Source organism: Protopterus annectens, chromosome 14.part0 (assembly GCF_019279795.1).
Source record: "Protopterus annectens isolate FY-2018-M chromosome 14.part0, PAN1.0, whole genome shotgun sequence".
Classification (NCBI taxonomy): Eukaryota; Metazoa; Chordata; order Ceratodontiformes; family Protopteridae; genus Protopterus; species Protopterus annectens.
The window spans coordinates 1,158,551,313-1,158,576,276 of NC_056748.1; the positions used below are offsets into that span (position 1 = coordinate 1,158,551,313).

General features: G+C 39.1%; 1 protein-coding gene across 2 annotated transcripts in view; it reads left to right on the forward strand.

The window, feature by feature from the left end:
* LOC122789471 (microsomal triglyceride transfer protein large subunit-like) overlaps positions 1-24,964 on the forward strand; it is a 1,260,333-nt gene that overhangs the window by 887,029 nt on the left and 348,340 nt on the right. For both annotated transcript variants that reach the window (XM_044056964.1, XM_044056965.1), the window contains exon 13: positions 13,826-13,923. In XM_044056964.1, the coding sequence (XP_043912899.1) occupies positions 13,826-13,923 (98 nt within the window). The remainder of the gene's footprint in view (positions 1-13,825; positions 13,924-24,964) is intronic.

Below are 24,964 nucleotides of genomic sequence, written 5' to 3' on the forward strand. Positions count from 1 at the left end.
CAGTAAGAGAGCAGGACAATGCCTATATTCATATAACATTCCCAAACCATAGAATAGCCTCCTCTCATCTATTACTCAATTGGACTCCCTAATGGCCTTTAAAGCTACACTAAAAACCCACTTTTAAAAAAATCCAAGCTGTACATATGAAATACAATGTAAGCCCCCTTAACCCCAAAACATAATGTATGGAGAACCTGCATTCAACCCTCTCTGATGTCTGTCTTCCTCCCATGAATCATTATTTTCCCCCACATCATTGTACTACGTTCATTGACTTCTATCACATGGTTTGAAGGTATGATATACTTTTCTAAAGTCTGTTATTATTTTCTGTGAAAGTATATTATTGAACATTCCAAATGCATCTGTTTTCAGTTCTGTACTTTGCTTTTGTACTTGTGTTTGTATAATACTTGTATAGTATTTTGTTTGCTATGTTTGTTTAACTGTGGAGCTTTCCTCCCCAGGCCTCCGCTGAAAATGGGCTTCTAACCCAGTGGACTTTCCCGGTCAACAAATGTCAGTAAATAAATAAATATTAATAACAATAATAATATGATAGTTCTCTTTTCTTATTTGACTGCTGACCCAGCTGCAGTCTTCCCACTTCCTGCTCAAATAAAAACTCCTGGGCTGTATCGAATCCAGTTCTCACTGATAAAGAGGGAAAATGGTTAGAGCTCTGGGACAAAATGATGCCTCTTTGTAATAATCTAGCCTTTAGAAAGTTAAATTATCAAGACTACATGGAGAAATTTATTTTACAACATGCTTACTGTTGGGATGATTTTGCTTGCAGAGCAAAAGTCTTCTATGAATGAAATTGTTTCTGATTTGACTCTGGATTCAAAGCATGCTTTGAGAGGTGTGCCTGAATGTGCAGATACAGTCTTGAGAAATGCTGTTTCCTCTGTTGTATTAAGACGTCCTGCTTTGTTAAGTAATCACAATTTCTCTGATGATTTAAAACCTGAACTTTTGAATGCATCTTTATGTTCTGTATTGGTGTCTGGGCCCTGTGTTACACAGGTTCTTAATCAGTGGGATAACAGAGACAGATTAATGTATGGGGTGTCTAGGATGTTTCATGTACTTGAGTTCTCCCCAAACAGGGCAAATTCCTTCAAGGGGTAAAACAAACAAAAATTCCAGCCAAACAAAAGTCATGGATCCAAAAGGAAATGGTGGGAGGATAATTCTTCAAAACCAAAGAGGGGTTCCTTTCAGAAAAAGAATCAACCCCTGCAAAGGAATGACAATGCATAGTCACAGAGAGCCCCTAACCCCCTTCTCTCTCTTCCTCCTTCCTTCAGGCTCTCTCTCAGTTCTGCAGCCTGACTGCAAATAATCTCAAACAAATGGATTCTAGGAGTACTTTGGAGAGGACACACCCACACTCACCAGACCAAACAGAGTTGTTTCTTCCAGTGCCAAATCACATGGTAGAAGTAGGGGTCATACAACCCAGTGCCTGCAATACACAAATGCAAAGGATTTTACTCCAGAATCTTTTTTGTACCAAAAAAGGAGTACTCCTGGAGATCTGTTCTAGATTTGTCCTTTCTGATCTCTTCTGTAAAAAGTTCCAAAATTAAAATTGCCCTACCATTGCTTTCAGATCACTGTTCTATGCTGACTCTACATTTCAGGGACACATCATCATATTGCTGTTGTTAACAGTTTCATGAAATGTTTGAGATTTGATGTGTGTGGCTTATATTATCAGTTTACTTCATTACCCTTCTGTACAGATTCTGTATCCAGATGCTTCAAGTTCCTAGACAAGGTTGCATCCTTCCTTTCCTAGCTAGGTTTCAAATTGAACATTCAACAATCCTTGAAAATCTTTCAAAATAATTGTTTTCCTGGAGTGTTTGATAAGCACAGTAAAAAGGAAGGTCTTCCTTTCAGAATACAAAGTTCGGACTTATCTGGTATCTGGCATCTTTTTTTTTCTGACTTCTAGATGTTACCTCAAGGAAAGAGTTTCTCAGAATTCTAGGCAGCCTCGTAGCATCAGTGATTCTCATGATACCACTGGCAGACTACACATGAGGAAAATTCAGAGGAACCTGAAGAATTCTTGGGCTCAGCACCTTCATCCCTTAGACTTCCAGGTACCACTACTTGCATTTGAAAAACAGGAACTGCAGTGCTTGAGGGATCTGTCTCTGTATCAAGGACTCCCTTTCTCTCTTCAGACCAGAGTCCATTCTGTCCACAGAGACTCTTCAGATTTTGCATGGAGAGCAGTGTCCATGGGAGTTCATATGCAAGGCTTGAGTGTTCCTCAAGACATGCCAAAGCCCATAAACATAAAAGAGATGTTGGCAGTGATTCATGCCTGAAAAGTTCTTCACTACATATGATCTCTGGGTCTTCTTCTAGTGATCACAGACAATGCTACTGTGATGTGGTACCTGAACAAGAAAGAGTGTACAAGGTCATACCCTCTTTGCCAGTTGGCAATAACGGCCTTGGGAGCTGGCTGTCTAGCCTTTTCTGACTCTTCCGGCTGCATACATTCCTTCAGAGCAAAACAAAGTGGAAAATAGACTATGCAAATCCTGGACAGACTCTCACAAATTGACTCTCCAAGTAGAGGCCTTCCAGGACTTGATCTTGATGTGGGGAACACCTAAAGTAGATCTGTTTATCTCCTTCTAGAACAGTCAACTGAACAAAATTCTGCTCAAGACATCCTTGCAGCTGTGCTCAAAATACAGATGGGAATGTTCCTCTGTGCATTTCCACCCCTTTCAATGATTCTCAAGATACTTCTAAAGACTAAGAATGCACTACCAAAGTTGGTTCTCCCTTTTAATGGAATTGGCCAAGAGCAATTACTGCAAACTCTCAGAATGGATCACATCACACAATATGAAGGATGAATGGTACACCCCAGCTGACACCCTGGATGATTCTATTTTGATACATTTTAGGTACTTGCTGCAGGTATTTAAAGAGGCAAGAAAAACTGCAACTGTAAAATCTTACATTTACAAGTGGAAGGGGTTTTCTATGTGGTGCCTAACCCATAACTGGGGTCCCAAAAGGAGTTAAACTCTCTGGTTTTAAAATATATGTGTGAACTACTTGGAGATGATTTGTCATATGTTTCTATCAAAGTGTATCTTGTGTCCATCTCAGCTTATCTGCCCATGAATCCCCTTCTTTCATCTCTTTTGGTTGTCAAACAGTTTATTTAAAATAATGTTGCACATGAGACCCTCTTCAAAGCAAGTTCCTCCTCCCTGGGATCTCAACTTTGTGCTTGAAAAATTAACCTTACCTCCTTTTGAACCTGCCTATCAGGTTGATTTGCAGTTCGTTATTTAGAAGACTGTTTTACTTATTGCTGTGAAATCTGCAAGGTGAGTCTGTGAGCTCCAAGCTTCATGGCGGGCTACCCTAGTTGATTTTTCACAAGGACAGGGTTGTGTTGTACACTAATCAGTCATTCATGCCTACATTTGTTTCTGAGTTTAACTTGAATCAAGCCATCAATCTGCTAGTGTTCTAACCTGATCCAAAACACAAGGGAGAAAAGATTATACATACCTTGGATGTGCACAGGCAGCACAGGTACTACCTTGGCAGAACAAAACCCTTTAGGAATGCTGAACAGCTGTTTATCTCATATATGGGAGCTAAGAAAGGTCAACCTATTTCTAAGAAAACTAATGCATGATAGATGCCCTCTGCTGTAGTTTTCTGTTACTCACACCATGGTAAATCTCTTCTAGGGAAGGTTAAGGCTCACTCGACTAGGGTCTTATTCTCTTCAATGGCATATTGGAAAGAGGTGGCCTCTAGAAGCATTCTAGAAGCAGCAACCTGGTCCTCTGTTCATACCTTTACAAACTGGCATGGTACCTGCCATCTCCTAGACTGTGCATAGCTGAGGTGGGTTTCAACCTTTCTGGATTCGGTTGTTGATGGATTTGTTTTTTATATGGTTTTGTGTTTGGCTGAAAACTTACTCTTGCTAGATTATTCTGATTTCAGATACTTTTCTGCCCTTTGTAGTAGCGAATAAGCCTGAACACTCACTTCTTGTGACAGTTCAAGGCTTCCCTGTCAAAATATGCTCAGCATCAGCTGTCACAGGAAGAGAAAGGGAGGGAAGTATGAACTTTTGAAAGCTGGTCATTTTTGGGTTACCTTGGCTAATAAATACTCCTTAGGCTGTGAGGAATTTGAAGATGTACTGATAAGTAAGACTTGCGCAACTGTACTTTTCAAGCAACCATAAATGTAAACATAAAGGGTAGCCCAACACCTTCCTAACTGTATACAAATCGTTATTGGTTACCCATCCCTGCCAGCGGCATAAGTGTACTCATGTTTTGCTAATAGGTCAATGATCGCAGTTTCATTTTTGTTTCCCAAAAAAATCTTTTGGAAATAACGGCTTATTTTTTAATACAACTTGGCATAGCATTCAACAAATAACATTACATTATCCATTATATTTTAATTACATTCTTCTTTCATGTTTTAAAAGCAGTGCTATGTTCTCACTCACATTTCTTGTGGATGTATTTGAAAAAAAAGCTTTCCTGATAACTTTCATGTTGTTTATCTGCCTTTCATAAATGTGTTGGTCTTTTTTCACCCTTAGTTTATTCTGCATGTCATTTTTTTTTTTTTTTTTTTTTTTTCTGGTCCTACCAACTCTGAATGTTTTAAAATTACATTTTTTTCTGATTCAATTTGTATTTTTGATTTTCTACTGTTCTTACAATATGAGTTGACATTTTACTCCTTGAATTAAATGTTTTAGTAGATTTAAATTTGTGAGTACAGCTTTTCAGTTATTCCCAAATACTCTTCATGTCTTATGTCTGAGGACTGTCATAGTCTAGCTCTCTTTTACTTTTAAACATTATTTAATTTTGTCATAATCAGTGAATGGTTATGTTGCTTACATTTGTGTAACAAATCCATATACAAAGTTGCTAGTACAACCAGTCATACCCTGGTATACAGCAATCTGTTACGTCAGTCATCTCGGAAATACATATAATCTCTGGGATTCATTAAAGCCTACAGTAAGTGTACACCATTCTGAGTCAACAGACGACACAAGCATAACTCACACCTTCTTCCTCCTAATTTTTAGTTTTCCTACTGATTTTCTTGTAGCTCTAAATACTGAGGCTTCATAGCCTAGGGAGATTGATAAAGGTTACCACAAAGTGTAGACTATATTTACAATTAGTATAATCTTTCTGAGTGACTAGAAAGCACAAAAATGTGTCAGGGATGTTCTTGAATGCAGATCAATTACAGCTTTATGTAGGTGCTATTGAATCTGGCCAAATATCTAATATATAATATTCTGAATAGAAGTTGTAACTATTTCTGATAGCTTATTATGTACTAATGTTGAGTTAAATATTCTTCCAAAACGTCTTGACCTATCTAACTTACTCAAGATGCATGTGGGAGTTTTAAATCTTTTGCCATTATTCCACACTGTGCATGCAGTATGAAGACTTTATTTGAGTTATTTTTTACCTTTGTTTACCAGGGTAGCCAAACTGAGCCAAAGCCCCATTTGAGCAGAGGTCCAGTGAGAAAAGCTCCACAAGTGAGTGATAGAACATAGACATTAAATGTAGATGACTTGTATAGCTCACACAACATTAATGCAAGTTAATATATACAAGTATGTGCAGTACTGATTTTGATTATTCTATTCTTAACTGTACAGATAGTTTTGAAAACATTCAGGATTGAAATTTCATATACTGCTATGGAAGTAAGTGCCATAATTTTGCAGCAAAATTAGAGTAGAGGGAAAAGCCATGTGAATTATTAAATTATTAGGTGAGGAACGTATTTTGATTTTGGGATCTTGAGTGCCAAACTGGTTTGTACCACAGCATAAGATATTTGTTGGGCAGGTATGGGAATTTAAATACAATATTCAAATATTCTGTTGGTAGTAAGTGATGGTATTAGGTACTTCTAGCCAATTAATATGTTTTAGTGTGGTACTAATTTAATAAATGTTCAAATTCTGTGATGTTTAATTTAAGTGGTCTCTAAATTCCTGTGATCAACGTTTGCATATCCTTTTTATTGGTTAACAAAATGCATGGTCCTTGTTATCAAACTTGCTAACATCTTCATAGGTTCATAGGTAGGTATTAGGCTATCGGCCCAAGGGCCTATGCAAGCCTAGCCAACAAGGTTCCCTGGCTTACGCCACCCAAGAAAGTTATTTTCCTGTGCCACTGACAAGCAGAGACACAGAAGTGATCCCCGGGATGTATTTCCTATTTCCCATCCACTTATCAAGATTTTTCTTGAAGAGTGCTAATGAGGAACTTTGCTTGACATTGATGGGTAGCTTGTTCCAGAATATGGGAAGTGTCTGGGACAGGAATCTATCCCTCCAGCATGTCCTGTTTATTGTGGTGACAAGTTTTAGGTCCCTAGAGCATGTAGCTCAGAGGGATTGGGATTTCTTTAGGTGTAGCATGTCCAACAGCTCTGGGTGTGACATAGCTTTATATGTTAGGCAGAGATCACCTCGGAGTAGGCGATATTCTACAGAGTAAAACTGGAGTTTTTTGAGATGGTCAGTGTAGGGCATCTGTTTGAGGCCAGTAATCCTCTTTGTGAGGTACTTCTGTGGCCTTTCCAGCTGCTGCAGATGTCTTGTGAGGTGCATTCCAAAAGGGGCGTTGTAATCTATAATGGGTCTAATGAGTGTCGAGTAGAGGGGAACAGTGACCTCTTTTTTCCTAGATGAGAACCCTTTTGTGATGAGGTGTGCCACGTAGAAGGATTTCCTGACTACTGCGGCGATGTGATTATCAAAGGAGAAACTACTGTCCACCTGGGTCCCCAGGTCTCTTTATCACACATTCAGCGTTAAGTAGTCTGCCACCTACATGGTAGTTTATGGGTACAGAGTTTTTACCAGAGGGGATGACAATGCACTTTTTGGCATTGAGCTTGAGGCCATGTGCCTGTATGTTCTGCCTGACCCCCCCCCGACCTGTCTTATAATGTCTCTTGCACAGATATGATTTATGACTCCCAACAACTAGGTTGTAATCATAGCCTCCTTTCCATGTGTCAGTAATTATTGGAATACCTTTATTTGTTGATATTTAAAGTTCTTTCAAAATTATTTTTTTTTATTATTATTTACTCTACTTGTCACCACAAGGTCAAACACTTGTCAAAAAATCTCCGCTGTTTGTTAACTTGCTTAATAGAAGTCTTCCAACTTTAGATAAGTATAATCCATGACTGACCAACAGTTTCTTAAATGAATGAAGTTATTCCATTTTTTGATATATAATTTAAAAAAAGCTATACTTTCCCCTGCTACAGTGTGTGATTCTTTTAAAATGATGTTCGTAGTCCTATCATGTACCAAAATTCTGTCATATGTCTTATCAGATATTGCATGTTTAAAGACATCTTTCAAACCATTAATTTTTACAATGGTAGACATATGGAGGCAACCTTTCTACACCCCCCCCCCCAAACGTATTCAGTGTCTGTGGTGCAACAAGTAGCACTGTTACCTTTGGTGCAGAAAGCTGTGGGTTCTATTCCCACACCAGGTTGATAGATTGCTGACACTACAGTGCAGGATAAAGGGAGTGCTGCACTCTTGTGTGTGTCATCTTCCATTTTAACTAATGCCATTGCTAAACACTGTGTTGATTTTGGAACCTCACATGCTTTTAGTTTTAGAGTTATTGATATATGTCTTATTAATATGAGAGGTGGTGATAAGAATAATGACCTTGAAATTAAAGAATACAGTTGGATTATTAAGTTACAGGCTGACTGTTTTCCTGGTATTAATTCTGTGGTATCAATAAAACCTGTACTGAAACGTAAACAGTTATATTTAAAATTATATTTTTAATGAAAGTTTTTGTATATGAAGAGTTATCTTGTCTTTTTAACAAGAAGTGTCTTAATTAATTAATTCTGTTATCCGGTTGGCTGTCTATCATTATGTGATTGCTATCACTTATTTTAAATGCCAGAACATTTTGATGTAATTTTATCACACTCCGAAAGCTTTGTGTTTTTTCATTAAACTTTGCCGTTTTGATTTATTTGTTCTTGGACTGCTATTGGTAATGGCGAGCTTATTACAGGTTTCTGTTTTCTTTATTTTTTTTTTCTACATTGAACTGATGTCCCGTCTCTGTGAGTTGGTGGTAGCTCAGTTGGATGTAAATTATGGCACCAATCAAAAAGAGTTGGGGTAATTCCCTGATGCCCTGACCAAATTTCCCCTTGTAGTATGAATACCGTCTTGGGGCTACCCTGAAAAAAGACCACTAGCCTAGTGAGACTAACCCAGTTAAGAAAGGATAAATAATATATGCCAACTCCACAGTTGCACATTATTGAAGAAAAAGGAAATGCTCCAAAAGCTCACTTGTCGGGAAGACTAAGGCTGGGGGAGTCTCCATCTTCATTAAGGACAGGCACACCTCCAGACTGGTTTGCCAGCATGACGCACTGGAACTACTCTAGGTACAACTGACAGTTGGCAAGACACCTATCCAAGTTATAGGCAGCTATAGGCCCCCCTGCATGACTCAGGACTCCCACTTCTCCTACATGGACCTACTTGACTCCATCAAGGTACCCCCTAACACCCTGATCCTTGGTGACTTCAACTACTCCACCATAGCCTGGGTGAACTATTCTTGCACTAATGCACTGACCCAACAATTCCTTGACTTTATCATTTCTAATGCAATAGACCAGCTCATCTCATCCCCCACAAGAGGAGATGACATTTTGGACTTGGTTCTCACCAACATGGGTGACCGCTGCACCACTCCCATAGTATGTCCTTCCCTGGTGAGATCAGATCATCGGTCTGTCTCATTCAGTTTCTATCCCACCCATCCCCCTTCCAGTCATAATCAGGCTAAGAAAAAACTTCTAAAAAGCTGACTACAACCTCCTAAGGGAGGGTATTAGTAACTTCACACCACTGCCCCTTCAGAGGATGCAGGCAACTATGCTAAACAGTACGCCAATGCCATGTACATGCACCTGTAAAACTGCATGGACTCAGCCATACCCAATAGAACTAAAACCTGCTCCTCAAGGAAACAAAAACCTGTCTGGTGGACATCCTCCATCAACAGGCTTTACATCAAAAGGAAGAAACTGTTGTCCAAGGGTAAAAAGGAACAAATTCTGAACTGGAAAAACTCTTTCCTTAGCTTCAACAAAAAAATTAGATCACTAGTGAAAACCTCCAAAGCCAATTATGAATTGAAACTAGCCTCCGAAACAAAGGGCTTTTTTTAGTTACATCAGGAACCTCCATGGCAAAGCCCAGGTTTATTCCAAATTAGTACTTAACGGTATCACTTACACTGATCCTGTTGACTTAGCCAGCCTGCTAGCAGATAGGTTCAGCGCAAACTTCACCCCCCCATCCCCCCATAAAGGCCCATTCCACATCACTGATAGTATCCCAGGCTATATTCTGCACCATCTCCAGCAAGAACTAGCTTCACCATTGCACACCCTGCTCATCCACAGCCTAAGTACAGGCTTCATTCCAGCAAAGTGGAGAACTGCCACTGTCATCCCTTTGCACAAACATGGTGCCACTACTGACCCTGGAAACTGTCGCCCCATTAGCTTGACAAGTCTGATCTGTAAAGCCATGGAGCATACAGGTTCGTAGGTTGGTACTAGGCTATTGGCCCTAGGGCCTATACAAGCCTAGCTATAACAATTCCCTGGCTATTTCTTCCCACAGTATTTACTTCCCAGGACCCCTGTCTAGCAGGACGACTGATGTGATCCCTGGGGTGAATTTCCTATCTCCCATCCAATCATCAGGGTTCCTTTTGAAGAGGGCCAAAGAAGCGCTGTGCTTGGCATGTATGGGCAGTCTATTCCAAAGTTTGGGGAGTCTCTGGGTCAGGAACCTATCCTTCCAGCATGTTTTGTTCATTGTGATGACAAGGTTTAGATCCCTGGAGCGTGCGTCTCTGAGGGATTGGGATTTCTTTAAGTGTAGCATGTCCAACAGCTCTGGGTTTGACATGGTCTTGTATGTTAAGCAGAGATCGCCTCTGAGTAGATGATATGCGACAGAGTATAGGTGGAGTTTTTTTTAGACAGTCAGCATAGGGCATCTGCTTTAGGCCTGTGATTCTTTTAGTGAGATATTTCTGCAGCTTTTCCAGTTGTTACAGATGTCTTGAGAGGTACATACCAAATGGGGCATTGTATTCTATAATGGGTCTAATGAGGGATGAGTACAGTGGGACAATGACCTCCCTTTTTCTGGATGAAAAGCCCTTAGTGATGAGGTGTGCCACATAGAAGGATTTCCTGACTGTTATGGCGATGTGGTTATCGAAGGTGAGACCACTGTCCACCTGTGTTCCTAAGTCTCTTATAACACTTTTGGTGTTTAGTGTACTGCCACTTGTGTGGTAATTCACGGGTACATGTTTTTTTCCCAAAGGGGATAACTACATTTCTTGGCATTGAGCTTGCGCCCATGGCTCTGGCACCAAGCATCTGTTTCTGTAAGGCCCTTTTATAGAATATCCACATCATTTGGGGATTCAGTAATGGCCCCCAGTTTGCAGTCCTCTGTGAACTTTGTTAGCCAGAGTCCCTTAGTGTTGGCCTGTTCTTCATAGAAGTAGATGCCAAACAAGAGAGGTCCCAGGACTGAACCTTGAGGTACTCCACTTGTCACTTGTCTGGAGCTGGATTTGGAGTTGGCTAATTTTACAGTGTGGGTTCTGTCAGTAAGCCATTTGGCAACCCATCGAGTGATGTAGGGATTAATGCCCAGCTTAGTAAGTTTATCTATGATTCCAGAGTGGGGGATGGTGTTGAAGGCCCTTGGTGAGGTCCAGATAGGCTTACCCTTGTCCACAGCTCTGGAGACTGATTCGAAGAAGTCAGTCATGTTCAGGAGACAACATCGGCCCTTCACGAACCCAAACTGCATGGGGTCCAGTGTTTGAAGGTTGACAAAGTCTTTGTTTATAAGTTCCATGATAATGCATTCCATGGCCTTGCAGATCAGGCTCATCAGACTGATGGGGCGGTAGTTCCCGGGATCCAAGTTGGACCTCCCTTTGTGAAGTGGCATAACTGTAGCTGTGTGCCACTCAGTGGGCACAAAGCCTGAGGTGAGGCTGGGATTAAACTTGACACTTAGGTGAGGTGACAGTTCATTTTGTAGTTCATGTAGTACACAGCCTGGGATGTCGTCTGGTCCCATGGATGCTGTATTCTTAGCTTTGGAGAGTGCATTTTTTACCTGTGTGGCCATTATTACCGGAATTTGGCAGTCTTTCGGTATTGAGATGGGCCCTTTAGGGGGTGAGAGGGGGGCTAAGTTTGCACTGAATTGATCTGCCAGGATATTGGCAATATCCTTGGGATCAGTATATTTAATGCCATTCTGTTGTAGCTCAGAGCAGATCTGAGCATTGCCATTTAGATTCTTGACATAATTATAGAATGCGTTGTGATTGTCTTTGGAATCTTTTGCAATTTTATTTTCATAACTAGCTCTGGAGGATTTTACGAGGGATCTCAGCTTCTTACTTATCATTATGGATTTCATAAACATGGACATAGGCAATCTCCGAGCACTTGACTGGACCTAGTTTGGATTTGTCAAGGGCAGATCTTGCCTGTTGAACCTGGTTAACTTTTTGGGACTGTCAGCAAGGCCCTGGATGAGGGAAAGTCAGTACATACAGCTTACCTCGACTTGGCCAAGGCCTGTGATACAGTCCCCCACTCGGGCATCATCAAAAAGCTAACACAACTTGACATAAATCCCTATCTCATCAGGTGGGTGTCCAACTGGCGTACTGATAGGACCCACAAGGTCAAAATTAGTGCCTCCACCTCCGACAGCAGACCTGTCACTAGTAGTGTTCCCCAGGTATCTGCTCTGGGACCCCTACTGTTTGGCATCTACTTCTCAGAGGTCCAGGAAAAAAAAAAAGGCCTGTGGCTGACCAGGTTTGCAGATGACTGTAAGTTGGGTGCTGTCATTGACTTCCCAAATTATGTTAACATACTGCAAGAGGGTCTCACAGCAACAAATGACTGGTGCCAAAGTCATGGCCTTAAGCTAAACACAAAAAAAAGTGTGTTATATCTTTTGGCAAAATCGCAGCCCCTATTGATTACCACATCGATGGCAACCCCATAAGCACACAACCTGTGGTGAGATACCTGGGTACTCAGGTTGACAATGATCTCACATTCAAGCATCATGTAGCGGCAGTGAACAGAAAAGCCTTTTACTTGGTTCATCTCATAAGTAATCAAAATCAAAAAGATGAGATGCCACCACAGAGAAGGTTTATTGTTAAAACACTATAATAAAAATTAAAATACTAGGTGAGTGCTTTCAGCCTTTTAAGGCCTTCTTCATATCCTAAATATTTTTTAACAATAAGCCTTCTTTGTGGTGGCATCTCATCTTTTTGATTTTGATTTATTCTTTTAAAGAACAAGCTGCCTAAGGAATTTGTTTTATTATGATCTCATAAGTAAAGGGACTGCATCCAGAAAAAAAGGAGGTTATTACCTCTCTGTACTCCTCCCTCATTAGTGTAATGCCCCGTTTGGTATGTACCTCTCCACACCTCTGTACCAACTGGAAAGGCCACAGAAATACCTCACAAAGAGAATCCATGGCCTCCAACACCTGTCCTATGTGGACAGGCTCAAATCACTATCACTCTACTCAGTATCGTACAGCTATCTCAGAGGTGATCTGTGTCTCGCCTACAAGGCAGTCTCGGACCCTGCCCTACTAGAGATGCACTATATCCGTAAGTCTAACTCCTTGTGCATTACCTGCTCAAAAGGCCTGAATCTAATGTGCGACATCAACAAAACCTGCTGGAGAGACAGGTGTGTCTCCCAAAGGTTGCCCTGTCTCTGGAATAAACTTCCTATACACATCAAACAGAGTACCTCGCTGACCCTCTTCAAGCGCAACCTTGGTGAGTGGATGGGAAACCACAAATTCGTCCCAGTTGTCCTACCTGAGTCCGTCATTGACAGGGGTGACAGGTGCTGACTGAGGTTTATTTTTTGGGGATAAACTCTTGGCTAGGCTTGTAAGGGCCCCAGGGCCATTAGCCTAGTAACCTCCTGTGATCCTATGATGGTCTTATGGAGTGTTTGTTTTCATTCTAACACAAGCTATCAAGTGATTTATAAGAAACTGCTGTACAAGGTAACACAGAAAAGCCCAGATCAACTGATGTAATGACGTCATGTCAAATAGTTGGTTTAAGTCCTATTTCTTCTAATTATGGACTTCTATAGATGTGGCATTTTTCTACATAATCTTCAACTCCTCGAATATATGAATGATATTGCATTTAGTTGACTGCAAGTCACAAGCAGGTGACCAGACTTCTAGATTAATGCAAACCTTAAGCTGCTAATAAAGTACAAGTGGCGGAAGGATGCAGACAGTTTTTTTTAAAGTGCACAGCAGAATGGGAATGGAGTAGTGAGATTGTTGTGCAATTTCCGAACTCTACCCTGCCCCCAGACTTTGTGGAGCACCACCCTGCTTACTTTCCACAGTCATCACTGACTGATATTTAACGCAATAGCAGCCAAGGCATATGGTTTGCAAAATTAACAGTTTTGATGCTAGCTTCTCTTTGAAAATATTTTAGTTTTGAACTATGCAGTATTACACCTAAAACTAGGAAAGTGTTTGTATTGTAACAAATAAAAAACTTGAAATGAAATCACAGGATGTTTTTTTCTCTTTTTTTAATCCATCCAGGAATGTGATACTTGAAGTGTTAAAAGATCCAGCAATTAATAATTATGGCCGCTGGTCTCTAGCTGGGAATTCAACTTCAGCTGTAGGACTTTTGGGAGGTAACTACCAAGTTTTAATTAATTCTGTACTGGTATGGCATCTTTCTGTTGAAGTCATCAATTAAGCTCTTGTAGGGACATGTATTTTCAAAGTGTGCACTTTAACACTCCTTTGTTGCTAAGAAAAAATGTATTTATCTTGCACTGCTTTCAGTATATAGATTTTTTTTGCAGTTTTTTTTTTTTTTGGGGGGGGGGGTTGGAAGGGCAAATAATATGTTTTTGCTTAGCCTTATGTGCCAGACACAAAGAGATTAATGATTAATTAATGAGATTAATTAGGGAAGGACCAGAGAAACTCCTGGAATGTGTTCACAGAAAAGGTGAGGCATTTATAGTAAAAAGTGACCAGAGAGATAATCCCTTTTGTTATATGGTCCCTAGTGATATCGTTTAGAGAAACAACATAATGGTATCCCGTACTTTAAGAGCTACTCCTGTGTCTCTACCTAAAGTGACATTGTAATGCTTTTGGCGTAGCCCAGAAATGATTTTGCTACCCAGTGTACTACCTATGCGATTGTTCAAAGTCTTTGATGTGGGCAGTCATGATATACCAATTAAACAATTTTTTGTTATATTTTATATTTTTATTTATATTTGTTAACCAGGTCAGTGGCCCGTTTTGAGGACCCTTTTCAGGCATGACTCAAACCAGTAACAAGCTTACATAAAAGCATGTTGCATATATAAATAAAGTAACTCTAATAATGGTTGAAACTAACAAGTAAAACAAAAAGTAAAGGCATGTAGACATGACTTGGCCCTAATCACCACCTCCTTTCTGCTTAGATGGCAAAGCCTATTACATAATCAGGACAGATTCTACCCATATCTGTGGGTGTCCGCTCAAGTCACAGAAGCCCCTTCTGCTTATGCAATTCATTCATGCTGTTCCAGCTTCTTGCAATTTAACCATCTGAAAAGGGGACAGTTTAAAGTAATTCTTGAAGGGGAAGCTATTCCCTTGCACCTCCTACTTCCAAATATACTATCCCCAACATAATAGCACCTTGAGAAAAGAGGCAAATAATTGAACCCCTTTTCAAAAACATATTACATTATAATTTTGAAATGACACCAGAGATTTGTTAATGGGCTTTTGGGGGTTAGATTTGAATAGGTACTGTTTTAAAAATGATTTTTGTGCAGGATTGTGTTGTATCTCTGAGCTCATGCATAAGTTCATCTGATTTTCATGCATTTACATACTTATTAATAGACGGGTTCTACCGCAACTGTTTTACTAAATTAAAAAATGACTGATTTATGCCTTACACAGTAAACTTGCAATCACTTATGTGTGTTTTAATAAAAGGTCCATGTTTGAACTGCTTTTCTAAAAAAAAGTAAGAGGAAAGCATGTGGGGCTTTGTTACATCAAACAGCAGAACTGCCAGAAATTATTCTGTTGTTGTAGATGGAGAAAGCTACCTAAGTTCAGGTAACAGCAAGGCCCCCTACCGGAGTTGGCATGGAGAAAGAGAGAAATGCCAAGACCTTGCCTTCTTGAATCTTCCCAAGAATGCATGTGTCCATCCACACACTCTGTGGTGAAGTCCTGTTGGAGACCCAGGGCTGATATGGACATGCAGCTTATAAAAGCTGCACAGCTTTGGTTACATCACATGTGGAGGTATAGACATCAGCCACAGAGCTTGTTGTTCACCTTCCCCTTGAGCATGTTCATGCATGCACAAAGGGAAGGTTAGAGCTGATAAAAAAAAAATCATTGTAAGCGGGGGGGGGGGGGTACCTCCCTTCTATGAACAAACGTGTTCCTCTGAGCAGTGTGAATGGAGTTTTGTAGGTTCTGATTGCACTTTGAAAGCAAAAGGTAGCGCATAGTTTTCACTACATGACATGATGATGACCATTGTAATATGGTCATCATCATGTCATGTAAGTAATATACTGCAGTTCCTGTCAATGTAAGGGCAGCACTTGGTTTCCATTAAAGTTTTCCAGCTTGCAATGTATAACGTGTGAACATGGCTGAACTTCTCATTCTTTATCAGTATTATACTGCGGTGGTGGTGCTGCGGTAGCGTTGTCGCCTCACAGCAAGACGTCATGCCGTTCGATTCTCAGCTAGAGCGTCTTCTGTGTGGAGACATGCGTGAATGGGCGTACCTTCGTTGAAGGTTGTGCGTCAGGGCTGGCAAACTCGGCACATAAAAAATCTACTGCCAATCATTAGCGGACCGGAGTTCCGCTGTGGCGACCCCTAACCGGGAAAAGCCGAAAGACACAAACAAACAAACATGCAAGAGAAAAAAATGGCAATAGGTCTCCTTTCTCAGTACAGTACGTCATTTACTGGGGTTGAATTACTGACCTCTGAGGTGCATTTAGAGGAGGGTGCTAGGGATGCTACAGTCCCCCCCATCAATGCTTATGTTAAAAAGTAACAATATGAAATAAAACCTGCACAGTTATGTCCAAATATTTTAATAAAACACACAAAGCTTTCAGATTACTCCTTCTTCAGTGCAATAGAAAAATCAATTAAACATACAATTATTTATACTAAAATCAGCTTCATCACATGATAAAAACAGCCAACCATAGAAGTATATCAATAAAATTAATTTCAGATAATTGACAAATGCGTTATTGCTTATAAAGCCCTAAGTTTTATATATATATATATATATATATATATATATATATATATATATATATATTTTTTTTTTTTTCATAAAGCTTGTATATATACACCATAAAATACACATGTATATGTATAATAAACTAAAAGTCATAGAATTGTGATGTTATTTCTTGCACAATTGTCTGCATTTCAAGACTGGTTTAATTGATAACATAGAGTTAATAGCTGGAATGCTGTCAGCTTGCAACATAATAATCCAGTTATATTCTTTCATCTCCAAGTCATTATTTCTATCACCTCCTCTCATATTTGCAAAACAGATATCTATCACACTAAATGTAAAACTGTGTGTATTATTCAATTCTATAACATGTTTAGCAATAGCATTTGTTAAAATTGAGTGATTGGCATCTGATCTATGCTCTATAATGCGTTCACACAGTTTTCTTGTTGATTTCCCTACGTAAAAACTAGGACATTTATCACAGACTGCAAGACCGACTATATTTGTAGTATTACAGGTAGCAGTACATGAGAAGGTGTATGACTTGTGTGTAACTGAATGAACAAAAATATAATTCTTAATAAGTTTGCATGCTGAACAGTTCATACAAGGATACGTACCTTTTTTTTTACTAAATTCAAATTTACTCCTTTGGTTTAAGTCTTTATAACATAACCTGTTTTTTAAATTCATAGAGTTACGATATGCGAACATAGGACGCAATGGTATTATATTATTCAACTCAGGCAAAACAGATAATATCCCCCAGTTATTATTATTTGTCTAACATCAGCAGTACACCGATTATAAGTAGTAGTATATCTTAGAAATGCGTTATTATTAGTGCTGCCATAACTAATAGAATTACCAGATGGAGCAGAAAAATAGCGTTTAGCTTTATTACCTCTTTGTTCTAATATTTTGGCCCTTCTATTAGTAACTGCGAGTCATAACCTCTTTGTTCAAATTCAAGAGTCATACCATTTAGTTGCTCCATGTATAAGTCATCATTGGTATTTAATCTACTTGCTCTATAATATTGGTTTCTCACTGTACCCTGAAATATATGATTAGGGTGCATACTTCTCCTATGTAAATATTGATTTTTATGAGTAGCCTTTTTATAAATTTTAGTAGTAAGAACATCATTCATTAGATTTAATTCTACATCCAAGAATTGTATTTTGGTAGTAGAAAAAGACATATCAAACTTCAAAAATGATGTGGTTGCATTAAGATACATAAAAATTTCATTCAATTGATCTGAAGTGACTCCCTAAATGAGAAACACATCGTCCACAAAATGTTTATAAAATAGTACATAAGATCTAAAGAAAAGTGGACACTCATAGACAAACTTCTCTTCCCATTCATTAAGGGCTAAGTTTGCATAAGTATTTGCAACTGGAGTGCCCATTGCAATACCAGTTATCTGATGATAATACTCATTGTTGAAAATAAACATATTATTATTGAGTATGATGTAACTGCGGTGGTGGTGCTGCTTTGTTGAAGGTTGTGCGTCAGGGCTGGCAACTCGGCATGTAAAAATCTACTGCCAATCATTAGCAGACCGGAGTTTCGCTGTGGCGACCCCTAACCGGGAAAAGCCGAAAGACACAACATTATTGAGTATGATGTCAAGTAACTCACATTTAGTCTCTATCTTTCTGCCGTTACATTTACCATATTTACATAAGATATTACTAATGGCACTAATGCCATAATCATTTGGTATAACCGTAAACAAAGATTTAATATCTAGTATCACCAAAATACAAGAGGGTGTAACCATCCCTTGTTGCCAGATATAAAGCTTATTAAGAAAATCACCCATATCTCGAATATAACTTTTCACATGCATTAAATAGTCCTTTAATATGGTTCGAAGGTACAGAGAGATAGATTCTGTCAGCCAGCCCCTCCCAGAGACGATAGGTCTCATGGATGGGTTTGTCATAGACTTATGCACCTTAGGTAAGCCATATAATATAGGTGTTTTAGGACATGGTATAGAAAAATAATGTAATAAATCAACAGAAATGTCATTATTAATCTGTAGTTCAAATAAGGACATATTGACCTTAGAAATGCATTTAGCAACCTCATTGCACATTACTTGCTTAAAGGCACTAGAATCAGATAGCAACTCAAACATAGAATTATTGTAATCAACTATATTCATCACTACAATACCCCCTCCTTTATCTGCTTCCTTAATAATAATGTCCATGTTCATTTCTAACTTTTTCAAAGCTTCTAACTCAGCAACTGATAAATTATGAAACTTCTTGAAATTATTATCTGTATACAATGTATATAATTGTTGTTCACAAATATTGTGGAACGCTGCAACAACAGGATGGTTAAGGGGAATAAATGTACTCCCCTTACGTAAAGTCTGTGTATTCGTAGGCGTATCCTTATATAACAATTTCAAGTTAACATTTCTTGTAAAAAGTTTTAAGTCTGTTAACGCATTCACAATAGTGTCTTTTTGTGCAGGAATAAAATTCATACCTTTACTCAAAAGCTGAATGTCTATTTCTGTCAATTCGAAATTAGACAAATTGAATACAGGATAATTAGCATTATTTATCTCTTGGTTTTGTTCCGTGATTTCGGGCCCATACTTGCTTCTCTCGTCCTCTTCCTGGAAAGGGATCTCCCTCTGCTGCCATCTCGATTTTGATTGGATAAAATCCCTGAAAGTTTCAGTTGGATGGCTGCGGAGGCTCGTCAAAAATCCTGCGGATGATTGGATAAACTGACTGCAGTATTGGATTCAAAAGAATTGTTCGAATTGTTGGTAACTGCCGATGCTGAGGCTGACAGATTAAGTTCATTGTCCACATTAACTGCAGCATTAATCACACTATTAGTAGCAGATAAAGCAGGAAATTCATCAGTATTAAGTAAAGAACCCCGTGTAACTGAGGGGGTTCGCAGCACAATTTCGTTAGATTTGACTGGCTTGGTGGTATTACTTTTTGGCCACGAAATGATGTGACCAAACGAAAATCGTTCATATTCATACCTCTCAAGTGTACCTCATTACGGGGAACGTACCTCATTTGGGGTCTTAAAAAGTTCATGTTCCTCGAAGTTCCTAAAAGTTCCACACTGAAATTGTCTGTCACAAATTCAGTGTTAGGAATTTTTTTTAAAGAAATCCATGGTAAATAGAAAGTAATCATATTAATTCATTAAAGGATCTTCTTTATAAGTAAAACCAACATATTTTAACTATCCTATGACCTTCCTAGTTGAAGTTGTTAATAAGCCGTTAGTATGCATTCCACATTTTGTCCATTTGTTCCACATTATGAAGGTGAGTGTTCCTCATTTTGGAGATGGAAGGTTGAGAGCTATGTTCATATTGCGATTTAGCTTAGATTTTTTTCTGCTGCTCATGTTTTTTATCTAAGCTAGCCAGTCTCTCCAACATCTATGCAGAGGTATAGTTATTAAGTACTGGAGAAGTAGATAATTCACTTTCTAAATGCTGAATCTCATTCTGCATACTTTTTTCTACAAGGGCAAAGAACCGATTCATTAATGTCATATAATCTAGTCCCAATTTAAGGTTTAATTCTTGCCAGTCTTTCAATAGTGCAGGGTATTTATTGCCATAAGAAGGCATTTTTAATATATGAAGTCCACGAGGGACCAAACCAAAGTGCAGAAAAGCAGAAAAACTGATACATTACACACAAGTCATACACCTTCTCATGTACTGCTACCTGTAATACTACAAATATCTTGCAGTCTGTGATAAATGTCCTAGTTTTTATGTAGGGAAATCGACAAGAAAACTGCGTGAATGCATTATAGAGCATAGATCAGATAGCAATCGTTCAATTTTAACAAATGCTGTTGCTAAACATGTTATAGAATCGAATAATACACACAGTTTTACATTTAGAGTGATAGATATCTGTTTTGCAAATATGAGAGGAGGTGATAGAAATAATGACTTGGAGATGAAAGAATATAACTGGATTATTATGTTGCAAGCTGACAGCTCTCCAGGTATTAACTCTATGGTATCAATTAAATCAGTCTTGAAATGCAGACACTTGTGCAAGAAATAACATCACAATTTTATGACTTTTATTTTATTTTATATAGATATATATATATATATATATATATATATATATATATATATATGGTTTCACTTGAAACCATCGAATTAACACTACGTCGAGTCTCACGTCATCGAGACCATAACATCGTAAACTGAAACCACCGAAAACTTAAACCATCGAGATGCACAACATCGAAATATGAAACACGAACACGCACAACACCCTGTGACGGTTAATGCAGTAAATAAACAATAATCGGCGGCACACATAAATATCCTGTGTGGCATCATGTTAGCATCGCCAACTAAACATGCCAATAGTGCAAATGTTTTGCAAAAGTAGAGTTATTCACTGGTATTCCAAATAATGCATAAGAACGCAATGCAAACATATTCATGAAGGGAACATCAACTGTAAACCATCCTGTCGGAGTGTCATATGTATGTGCTAGATAGTTTAAAATTTCAAATATGTTAAACATTCTACATATCTGGTGCAGATAGTTATTTAAGTGTTGTTGTAACTTTAAACTTGTAAATATGTATATAGCAAACATAGCCATGTCGTGATACTCTTCAGTTTAGACTTACGTCCTAATGTTCCCTTCATGATTATGTTTGCATTGCGTTGTTATGCATTATTTGGAATACCAGTGAATAACTCTAGTTTTGCAAAACATTTGCACTATTGGCATGTTTCGTTGGCAATGCTAACATGATGCCACACAGGATATTTACGTGTGCCGCCGATTATTGTTTATTTACTGCATGGGACCGTCACAGGGTGTTGTGCGTGTTCGTGTTTCATATTTCGATGTTGTGCATCTCGATGGTTTAAGTTTTCGGTGGTTTCAGTTTACGATGTTATGGTCTCGATGACGTGAGAATCTACGTAGTGTTAATTCGATGGTTTCAAGTGAAACCATATATATATATATATATATATATATATATATATATATATATACACACACACACACACACACACACACACACACATATATTTTATGGTGTATATATACAAGCTTTATGAAAAAAAATATATATATATAACTTAGGGCTTTATAAGCAATAATATGTTTGTCAATTATTTGAAATTAATTTTATTGATATACTTCTATGGTTGGCTGTTTTTATCATGTGATGCAGCTAATTTTAGTATAAATAATTGGATGTTTAATTGATTTTTCTATTGCACTGAAGGAGTAATCCGAAAGCTTTGTGTGCTTTATTGAAATATTTGGACATAACTGTGCCGGTTTTATTTCATATCATTTTTTTCTTTTGTAAATGGCAAGTGCGTTACAGGTTTTTGCTTTGTATTTGGTATGTTAAAAAGTAGTCAGACAACAAATCATAAAATAGTGTGAATCAAGGTTTTTCATAATACAGTTTCATCTGTAAATTGCATTTCCAGGGCAAGCTCTTTTGTCATTGTTGATCTTTGTCATTGTGAAAGCAGTCCATCTAGAGGTGTCAAATGCTGCCATTAGGGCAATTAGCAGATAAGCATTTAAGGATTTTGTATTTTGTATCTCAGCAGAAGAAATTCTGAAAAGTAATCTGAGCCTCCCATTTGTAACATTAAAGCATGACATTCTCCCAGAGTTATTTTTGTTTCAGCTAGTAAAATATGTAATGATTTGTTGTGACTCCCAGATAATACTATGTATACAGCAAATAAGTGAACCCGAAAGAAAAATAAAAGTTACACATTAAATAAATAGTATATTAATGCTTTTACTTTTGTGTCCATCTAATGATGTCATGTTTATTGGTTTGTTCATATCTACTTAATAAAAGAGTTTAGTAAATACATAATGTATGTAATATCAATCAAATTGTATTTTATTGGCTGGTAGTGTTACTCCCCAGTTGTTAATATAAGCAGTCTTTTAAGTTTTTTAACATAGGTTCATAGGCTCATACTAGGCTATCTGCCCTAGGGCATTTATAAGCCTAGCCAGAGTGTGTTTGGCTTTCGCCACCCATTTTAAATGAATTTTACTATGCCCTTTTTCGAGGTTAGTATAATGTGCCTCTGTCTAACAGTGACACAGAAGTGATACCCAGGGTAAACCTACGATCTCCCATCCACTCATCAAGATTCCTCTTGAAGAGAGTCAATGAGGGACTCTGCCTAACCTGGATTGGGATTTTATTCCAGAGTGAAGGGAGCCTCTGGGTTATGAATCTGTCCCTCCAGCATGTCCTATTTATTTCAGTGCTGAGGTTCAAGTCTCTCGAGCACGTAGCTCGATGGGATTTGGATTTTCTGAGGTGCAGCATGTCCATTAATTCCAGGTTGGACATGGCTTTATACGTCAGGCATAGATCGCCTCTGAGCAGGGGGTATGCCACTGATTAGAGCTGGAGTTTCTTTAACCGGGCAGCATATGGCATCTGTTTGAGCCCTTTGATCCTCTTGGTGAGGTACTTTTGGGGTCTTTCCAGTTGCTGCAGGTGTCTGGTAAGGTACATCCCAAAAAGGGCATTGTACTCAATTATGGGCCTGATGAGGGATGAGTAAAGAGGCACGATGACCTCCCCTGATCTAGATGTGAATCCCTTCATGATTAGGTGGGCTATATAAAATGTTTTTCTAACCACTTTGGCTACGTGGTTTTCAAATGAGAGATTGCTATCAACTTGGGTCCCCAGGTCCTTAATTACTTCTTCCGTACTTAATGGATTACCACCTATGTGGTAATTTGTGGGCGCTTTGTTTTTGCCAAAGACAATGACTACACACTTTTTGGCGTTTAGCTTGAGGCCATGGCTCTGGCACCAGTTGTCTGTTTCTTTGAGGCCTTTTGTAGGATGCTTGTGGTGGCTGGAGAGTCGATTATGGCGCCTAGTTTGCAGTCATCTGCGAACTTGGTCAGCCACAGTCCTTCCATGTTGGCCTGTACCTCTGAGAAATATATACTGAACAAGAGAGGTCCAAGGACTGAGCCTTGTGGGACTCCACTTGTAACTGGTTTGGAGTCTGACATGGCTCCAGCAATTCTAACCATGTGGGTTCTGTCCTTGAGCCAGTTTGCAACCCATCTAGTGACATAGGGGTTTATATTTAAGTTGGTGAGCTTATCTATAATGCCCTAGTGGGGTATTGTATCGAAGGCTTTTGCGAGGTCCAGGTAGGCTGTGGGGACCACCTTCCCCTCTTTAATGGCTTTGGTGACTATTTGAAAGAAATCGACCAGGTTTAAGAGGCAGGATCTGCCCTTAACAAAGCCGAACTGGGTAGGATCCAGTGTCTGTAGGTCCCTAATATCTTTATTTATGAGGTCCATGATGATCCTTTCCATAGCTTTGCAGAGCAAGCTAGTCAAGCTTATGCGGCGATAGTTTCCAGGATCCGTTGAGGCACCACCTTTGTGGAGAGGGACCACTGTTGCTGTACCCACTCTTTGGGTACATATCCTGTAGTAAGGCTGAGATTGAACAGTAGTTTTATGTTTGGGTTTAGCTCTTCTTGGAGTTCATGTAGGACGCAGCCCAGGACACCATCTGGTCCCATTGATGCTGTGTTTTTTGCTTTGGAGAGGGCGGCTCTTACCTGAGCATCTGAGATGTCAGGGGGGCAGCACTCTGCTGGGATAGTTATTTTCCCTTTTGGTGGGGAGGGGAGGAGAAGTTTGCACTGAACCTTTCAGGATGTTGCCAATGTCTGTGGGTTCGGTGTATTTTTTGTTATTTTGGACTAATTCTGAGCATATCTGGGAATTCCCACCCAGGTTCCTAACATAACTAGAGAAAGCCTTGTGATTATCCTTAGTGTCCTGTGCAATTTTTCTCTCGAAGCTGGCCTTAGATGATTTTATGAGTGCCCGTAGTTTTTTGCTAATACTGATCAGAGATGCCTTCCCTTTTTGGGATTTTGCTCTATCATGTAGCAGCTTCCTCCTTCTATTGTATAGTTTGTTTATGGCTGGGGTCCACCAGACAGGATGCCTGCCTTTGGAGGATTGGGTCTTGGTTTTATTTGGGATTGCATGATCCATGTATTCCTGAAGGTGTTCATAGAATGCATTTATAAAGGATTCTGCGGTCTGGGTCGTATTTTCCACAGGCCCGGTGGCTCTGAAAGATTCCACCTCGGTTCTGAGGCGTGTGAAATTTGCTTTAGAGAAGATTTTCACTGTGGTTTTCTGGGCAGGGGGTGGGGTCGGGGTGTGAATATCCAGTGAGATTAGTTTATGGTATGATCTTACCAGTGAGGGATACACTTCTGGTCTGGAGCATAGAGCCCCCATGTTGATGATGATCAGGTCCAGTATGTTTTCCCCTCTTGTGGGAGTGGTAACAAGGTGTTCCATAGCATTTGAGTTTA